The 8,400-nt window shown below is 38.4% G+C and overlaps 1 protein-coding gene across 1 annotated transcript; it reads left to right on the top strand.

The window, feature by feature from the left end:
• Nucleotides 1–2,748: 2,748 nt before the first annotated feature.
• On the top strand, nucleotides 2,749–5,052 carry Izumo3 (IZUMO family member 3). Its single transcript, XM_008828947.1, has 7 exons — nucleotides 2,749–2,980; nucleotides 3,118–3,192; nucleotides 3,332–3,421; nucleotides 3,624–3,641; nucleotides 4,086–4,166; nucleotides 4,567–4,657; nucleotides 4,848–5,052. Exons 1-7 carry the CDS (start codon nucleotides 2,749–2,751, stop codon nucleotides 5,050–5,052), a joined length of 792 nt encoding a protein of 263 aa, XP_008827169.1.
• Nucleotides 5,053–8,400: the final 3,348 nt, after the last annotated feature.

The raw sequence follows: 8,400 nt of genomic DNA, 5'->3' as shown, positions 1-8,400 counted from the left end.
GATTAGGAACAATGCATTAGGTTCCATTTGAAGTAGATAATTGACCAGAGAGGATCTGGGTTTCAGATTTTTCATTATATTCAATTTCTATAAAGAGCCATATGTTCTTTATATAACTTGTTCTTCAACTTAAAAAACGTTGCATAGGGTGAAATGCCACAAAGCAACAGAATCTAATCCATGATTTGAGAATTCCACTAATGTTACAGTACATAAATTGCTGCCTATCAATATCCATATAAGAATCACAAATAATTAAAGAGAGGTTTGGTAAAGCATAGATACATATATTAGTTTGTATGTGCTATATTGCTTTAAGCAAACAAAAAGTTCAGCTTAGCTGCTCTAAAATATTCTGCAGACTATAAATCATTTTCCTGTCATGACAGTCCAAACCAGTATCAACATAATCAATCCAGCTTCCCAGACACAAGTGTTATCACTATTTCAGTCAAGCAATGTAATCATTATATTATTAATCAATTTCCAGACAGCTCTTGATTCCAAATGTTTAAATGTTTTATGGTTGTGAAATGCTAAGCACTATCTGAAGACATTTTAATTCTTTCAGTATATGCTAAAAGACTATCATCAGCATGTTCAGAGTGTCTCCCCTAAGGATTGCTGAATATTACTGGGTTCTCCCTCATCACTATATATTCACTGATTTTAGTTTCTCAACTCCTTATCTAGTTTCTTAATAAGAAATTCCCCTAGGCTTGGTCAGAACTGTCTTCTCCATGTGTGTAATAGTGCATTTACTCCATGAGAGTAGGCTTTTCCTCCACTGTTATCAGGTTAACAAGTTCCTGTCAATACAAGTCTTCCGTATCTTGTTAGAAAGTGGCTTGCCTTTTGCCAATCTTTCTGAACTATATAAAGAGAAAATAATTTTTTTTCTCATCCCAAAAATCTGGATTGAAAGTTAATTTGGAAGGGTAAAACAAAATAAAAATTTAGCTTGGCCACCTGGTCCAGGTGAAGATAAAATGTAACAGAAGAAGACTGAATTACCCAGTAATGTGGTAGACACACCTTCAACTGTCCAAAAGTAAAAATGAATGTTACAGACTGAAAAATTCTCTGAACATCGATCTCTCTTTAAGAACAGCTTGTTCCCATGTGGCCCATGGTAACAAAATTCTTAACATCTTTAGTTCCCAACTTTGCCTTCTAGCAATCAGTTAAGTAATTCCATTAGCTCCCTCAATTTCAGACCACTTCATGTGAAAATTCTTTGGAAGATGTTTTAAAGAATATAAAATCAGAGCATAGAGATAAAAGAATATAAAAATATAATAGTCAAAAGAATATAAAATCAGAGCAGAGAGATAAAATGCCAATTTTTGAAATGCCATACATTAATAAAAATTTTCAACTGACTTCTAGCTCCTGAATTGTCAAATTCAAGGAAATTGTTTTCTGAATTATCCCACAAAGTGGTTATTGAGAGACAGTGGAGTGTAAAAAAGTTGGAGTCAAATGGACATTGAGTTTGAACCCTGACTTCATAACTAGTAAATTATACCACCAGTAATGATTTTTTTTACCTTTAAACCTCAGTTTCTTATCTTCAAATGGAAATGGTAAGTCTTTCAAAGCATTTCTGTGTCATGAGGACTTATGGTTATTTGTCTGTAGGCCTAGCACAATTATCTGTTCACACACATGGTATAATTCATGATAGTTCTTTCAACTATTCTCACAATGCCCCATTCCTTGACTACACTATATCATAACTCTAAATTCTATTTCCAGCCATTCCCATACTTCTATGAGGTAACAGTCACATAAGCAGTATATTAGGAAACAGGTAACCAAGTATCTTAAATGTCTGAAAACAACCTTAATTCCTTCAAACAACTAAGAACACTCATATTCAAAGATCTCATAACTGAAGGAAGATCAAGCTTACTTAACTACCTTTTATGATAGTGGCCCAAGAGGGCAGACCATGACAGCTGTGGTTATGTTCTTATATGTGACAACCTACAGCGTAGGCACTCCAGGCTGTATCCGCAAAGCATCCTGAATGCCATTGGATTCCCACTTATCACTGTGTGTTCCTCAACGCCTAGTCTTAGCTCGCAGCTCCAGATCCACTAAGAATGACATAAAATGTTTAAAGCACTGCTTGAAAGAAATATGCACAATTATACTCAGAATTTTTTGCAGCTTATCAATTATATAAAAATTATTAACAATTACATAAACGTCCATTTCTTAAATCAAAATAACACTGCCACCAATAAGAAAGGACCCTGAGCCATTCAATGTTCTTGGCATTTTTCTACTTCTAAAAGTCAAATATGGTTTAAATTCTAAAGTTTATGAGATATCTTCTATACCCATTTCTGTTGATGCGATACTCCGGTGGGCAGGAGGGCATGGAACTCTCCTGAAGACACATGTGGCGCAGGCAGAGAGCGAAGGGAACGCTCTCTAGGCGTCTGTCTCCCAGCACAGAACTCTGCTGTATGACATCAAGGCTTCTCGCTCTTTGTTCTACACCCAACTTCCGGTAACGGCTCCCCAGTCAGCAGTTCCGTCTCTGTGGCATAAAGAACAAAAGTCAGAAAACGACTGAAGAACCTTAGGGAAATGAGATTCTCTAAAACTGGGATGGAAAAGGAGGAAAACGTGTATTCAAAAATCCCAAACAAAGCTCTCACCCCTGGAATTCTGCAGGAAAAGGAATGAAGTGAACTAGTTGCTGGGACAAGCTGTGTTTGGGAGAAGGTTGTGGAAATGGGTGACCTATTGGTATTTTTCCTTTTGCCTCTGTCTCTGGCAGCCTTCCATGAGGTCAGAAGCTGTTTGGAGTGTGACCCCAAATTCATAGAGGATGTTAGGACATTGTTGGGACATCTGATACCTGTAGAAGTTCCTGGGAGAACTCAGCTGCTTGAAAGGCAATTTAAGGAGATAACCCACTTAAGCTTCAAGGTCTCTCACGAGGATACGACGCTTCGGTTGTTGGGTGAGGGAGGCCTGACTCCCTGAGTGTTTGGGAGGTTAAAGCGGGGAGGGAGACATGGAAGAGAACAGCTGGGTCCACACACTACCCTTCGGCAGATGTGTTCACACCCCACGTGTACCTCTCTCTTTCCTATATAGCTGTTCCAAAGGTTGTCGAGTTGAGAATGTGTCTGAAGGATGAACTTCACAGACTGGGCAATGAAACATGGACAGGTACGATGCTTCGCCGTCAAAACTTTGTATGTGCTAAGCAGATCTGAGGAAATTTATCCAGGGAGAACGAGGCCACATAAGTAAAATTGAATCCTGAAATGGGCGCCCTCATTTCCGGTAACCCTCCGTTTCTTTTTAGGAGTCTTTATCATTCAAGGCAAGCTTCTTGAGGTCCGAGGAAACCTGGAATCCAAATTGAAAGAAACAATAAAGAGCTTCTCTGAAGTTGGTAATGAAATATTTCTACCTACCAACACTGAAATTGTGTCACAGGACAGGAAATGAGGGGTGAGATGAAGAATGAGGTCCAGGTTGTTCAGAATGGACGGAGGCAGAGCAGGAAGTGGAAAGGGAGGGGAGTACGTTGGGAATAAATTAGGTAAATGCTAAATTGACTGTAAGATCATTGGAACTTTCTGATTCTCTTTCAGCTTGTTCAGAAGACTGCAGCGAGTACAGTGCACGGGATGCCTCGAGGTTTCAGCCCACATTTTCCCATCTCCTCTGCTCTGTATTTTATCTGTCTCTCCCCGTTACACCGAGAACCCAGTTCCTTGACCTGTATTTCCAATATGTTTACCAACAGTATCTGATGACAAAATCAGCTTATGACATCCTGTATGCCCCACAGATTTAGAGGGTCCTTAAGACGTCCCAAAGTGTACTTCCCAAGCCATTGTTCTAATATGAGCTATGGTGTCATTTCTCTACTTTTTCCACAAAGAACCAAAAAACTTACAGACTTTAACACTTAATGATTCTGATTACATGGGGAAGAATTCAGAGAAATGTAGCTGAGGAGCACTGAGGATGCCTGAGGTCTAATCTATACTTAAGAGTGAAGGCACTTCCCTTCGCTGTGTCTCTCTTATGATCATATTTTTCTTCATCAGTTACGATTGAAGGTCCTGTCCTTGATTGTTGGACCTGTCTTCGTATGACTACTGGGTGCTTCAGAGGAGACTATTGTAAAGGTGACAAAGACTGTGGTGTGGCAACGTAAAGGGCCAAGGATCAGGAACTGGGGGTGGGGTGGGCCTCATTGATTGGCTGTATACCTTCTACGCAGCTCATGGTGTTAACAAAAATCAGAGCTAAAATGTTGAGCAAAATGTGTACCAGTATGAACATCTCAACACTAGGCTAATTTAAGTGGGTGTGAAGTGAGTAAATCTGGATGGCAAACTCCCCATGGAGAAATGATTTTTACATGCTATGGTTAATCAAACAATAGCACAAAAGATGGACCCAAAAGCATTGACGAAGCGTGGAGTAACCAAACCATTTGAACTTGAGACTATTCTGAATATAGTTACCTAGCTACTATTTCTCTTCCCCCAAACCCATTTTATTTGTTCCATTCCCTCCTTCCAGAGGAGAATCCAAAGAAAGCTGAGAATCGAGAGATTGTGCTTTTTCTGATATTGATGACAGAAGCTGTAATACTGGCAAGTGCTGTGTTATTGTGAGTTTTCCACACTCCAAGAATTCCTTTGCTTAAAAATATTGCCAGTGCAAAAGGGGGAAAGGATAGATGGAAGCTTGATAGTATGAGTCAGAACATAAGGACAAGAAGGATAATCCTGGAAGAAGAAAACGTTATTAAGAGCACAGACACTGACAGTGATGTTGGGATTACCTTCTTTCTTGACTAGATTCCATTTTTGTGTCTCACATCGGAGGAAAATGAATGCAACCCGAAGGACATTGAAGAAATATTTGGAGAAGAAACTTGAAGAATTAGTGGGGATGGTAGAAAAGGAAGATGAAAGAAAAGATTTGGAGTTCCAGAAATCAAATACGAAAACTCAGACAGGAGATCCTTCAAATGTGGACTCAGAGTTGCAAACTGGGACTTGAGTTCTTGCATGGTCATAAGATCATACCATTTTAAAACTGGAAAGGAACTTAGGGTTTCTCCAGTGATATCCTTCCTGATATACTGAGACTCTGGATGGACTGAGAGGGAAATGATTTATCCTGAGTTGTACAGAAAGCAAACTGGTATGTTGCAATACACACAGAAAACAATATGCTGTGTCGAAATAAAAATGCATTGTTAGTCACTCTCATGAATGGTTGTAATTAGGACAAATTTCATCTTTATAAATCTAAATTTTATTTGTATATTTTTTATTTCTGTTACCATGCCTACCATCAAGTTCAGTGTGGATGATTTCCTAAATAATGTGTGATACTTAATCTTTATCATGATATCATAAACACACACACATATGTACAAAATAAAGTCCAAAATACTAGTCCCAAGTAATCCAAACATCTTCTTATAAAGCTGTTTCTTAAAATCAAGGTGGATATTCATTGTCCTCTTTCTCATGTGTGTGTGTGTGGTGTGCATGTATATGTGTACAAATTTTCCTTTGTGTGGGAGCATGTGTGTGGGTGTCTCTGTGTGTATGTGTGTGTATTTGTAAGCCAGAGGTTGATGTCAGAAATCTTCCTGGATCACACTGAAGTTCTTTAGAGGAAAGGTTTCTCAGTCACATCCAGTATTTGATGATATGACTAGTCTGTTAGCAAGTTTGCTCCCAGGACCGCCTTTCTCCACCTTCTGAGCGCTTTATCCACAGACCCATCTGCCCAGACTACAAATTTTTTGTTCTATTAATTTCTTTCACTCAGTACTTTTTATATTCATATTATCTTAATTACTGATCATCTGTTTATCTATATGTGTTATATATAAAAATCTCTCTATATAATCTCTATTTATATAAAATCTAACTGAATTCTCCTGCCAACCTTGTAAGTAATAGCACTATCATCTCCTCAGGATTAAGGAATCAAAATCTCTAATTCAAGGATGCAACACTAAGAAGAACTCACTTCTGAATGACCTGTGCTTATTAAAACCATCTGATTAGCATTGGTGGCCACAGATGTATAGCTATGATAGATTAATGAAAATTATAAAAACCTGAAATAAAACATGGACGTACTTCACTCTGATACTAATGAACTTTCCTCTCTATTTTGTTTACTTTTTTCTGGAAGCTTGTTTCAAAAAATAATCACATTTTATTAGTAGGAAATAAATAAAGGGTATCCTGACTCAGTAGTATGTGGAGGTGTTTGTAAATCTGCCCCACACTGGAGAACCTTGAGTGCTTGCTTACCACATTGTGTTGAGTGATGGGGATGATCTTGAAGCAATCTAGACATTGATATACTTGACTAATTCACTTGAAATTTATGGTAATCCATCTCCCAAGAGTATTGTAGGATATCTACTACTTCTCAGTGATTTAGCTGGGGTTCATCTATCCTCAAATCTTACTGGATGTATTACTCTGACTCATGGCATTATTATCATTACATTGCTTTATTTTTAATTATTGAAAAATATACACATTGAAAATAGAATTTTGGGGGGTGACTTTGCTTTAGTGTAATTATTATTTTATTTTAACATCTGCATATTTAAGATGTACACCATGATATGTTACAGATATAAAACGATCACCTAACAGCCAAGCTCTGTAATGGTTCTTGTTTCCTTCTTTGTTCTGCTGTCTGTTGTCTCCTCTCTAATCTACCAATCCTTTAGTGAAGTGCATCTCTCCTTCTTTTAGTGTCTGATAGGTTAAGAGAGAGGCAGATGGATCTCTGTGAGCTCAAGGCCAGCCTGGTTTACATAGTGAATTCCAGGCCAGCTGGGGCTACAGGGAAGCTCTGTCTCTTATTAATTAATTAATTAATTAATTAATCTTTAACATAGGATCTCTCTGTAGCCACAGGTCACCCAGAACTTGCTCTATAACCAGGTTGACCTCCATCGCACAGAGATCCGCCTGACTCTGCCTCCCAAGTGAGGGTTCTTTTAATTTTATGTGCATGCGTGAGTCCTTGCATGTATGTATATGCACCATGTCTGTGCCTGGTGCCCATGAAAACCAGAAAGGGGGCTTTAGCTATCTTGTTACTGAGTTACACATGGGTGCTAGGAACAGAACCTAAGTTCTCTGCTAGATAGAGAAGCAAATGCTCTTAATCTCTGAGTAATCTTTCCAGCTTGTTTCATCAATTCTGTTCAACTGCAGATGCTTAAAAATGAATAGGCACACACACACACACACATTCACAGATGATGTTTTGAGTCATAAACTTATGCACACACTTCTACTGATTTCATGCTGATTTTCACACTTACATTTGTAGAGTTTAAAACATAGTTCCCTGGACAGAATTCTAAGGTGCAAGGGATTTTAGATAATGTTCCCTGGAGCTGTGGTCCCCAACCTTGAGCCATGGTTTCACATTCCTCTGGTGGTAGGCTAATGGTGGAGCAGACTGGAGGATGGAGGACCTCCCCATTTGGGGCAGCAGTTTCCATCTTCTCTGAATGACCTCACTCCCCACAGGCTTTTTCCCTGAGGTCCCAGTTTGCCCAGGTCCCAGGTTGTACATGGCAATGGTTTTGCCTCTATGTTGGGCTTATGCTGGGGTCAAGGGACGTTTCTGTCATTTGCAGATTCTGATCTTGGGAGAACTGATTTTCTAGAACACACTTCCCACCTCCATTGAGGACCAGCTGTGCTCTTGACTACACCTATGGTCCTGGGCAATCAGGCCTTGATGTTGGGCACCTCCCATTCCCAGGCTCCAGGAGGTTTCCCATTATCTCTCCGTTACGACCCAGTATGCCTTCATCTGTGCCCTACAGCAAATGTAAAACGCCTGATTGAAGTTCTAACGTAAAAATAACTGTCTGGGAAGTCACAAAAGGACTGTAATAACTAAACTGATATAATTCACAAATTAAAAATATGTAATTGTATTTTAAAATGTAAATTTCCAATTTTATATGTCTACTGTAATTTTTGAATATTACAAAAATTAAATATTTGAATAGTTACAAAACTGTGCTATTCAATGTCAGTAATAATATAAATTTTATCACTGTTGCTATGAGTCTGCCATTCACTCCCTTTCCAAATTCTTTGACTTATAAAAATTTCTCCTACGTATTTTTAAAAATTTTATTTATTATTTTTATTTTATGTGTATGTGTGGATTGCCTGCATGTAGGTAAGCGCATCCATCTTGTGCAGTGCCCACAGAGGTCAGAAGAGGCTGTCGGATCCTCTGGGACTGGAGTTATCTTCTAAAGAGCTTTATAAAAAGTTCATGTTATTTTTTAAATAAAGTAATGCTAATGAAAAGTTTTAAAATAAAAAGAATGAGCTT

This window comes from Nannospalax galili, unplaced genomic scaffold, assembly GCF_000622305.1.
Source record: "Nannospalax galili isolate Female #2095 unplaced genomic scaffold, S.galili_v1.0 scaffold52, whole genome shotgun sequence".
Classification (NCBI taxonomy): domain Eukaryota; kingdom Metazoa; phylum Chordata; class Mammalia; order Rodentia; family Spalacidae; genus Nannospalax; species Nannospalax galili.
Note: the sequence above shows the minus strand (reverse complement) of the source record. Positions and strands in the feature narration are given on the sequence as shown.

Bases quoted from the DNA above. Each gene is read 5' to 3' on its own strand.
- Izumo3 (XM_008828947.1), top strand. From the start codon at position 2,749: ATGGGTGACCTATTGGTATTTTTCCTTTTGCCTCTGTCTCTGGCAGCC. The intron at 2,981-3,117 runs GTGAGGGAGGCC...TTTCCTATATAG, and splicing joins TACGACGCTTCGGTTGTTGG to CTGTTCCAAAGGTTGTCGAG. The intron at 4,167-4,566 runs GTGACAAAGACT...CCCTCCTTCCAG, and splicing joins CAGAGGAGACTATTGTAAAG to AGGAGAATCCAAAGAAAGCT.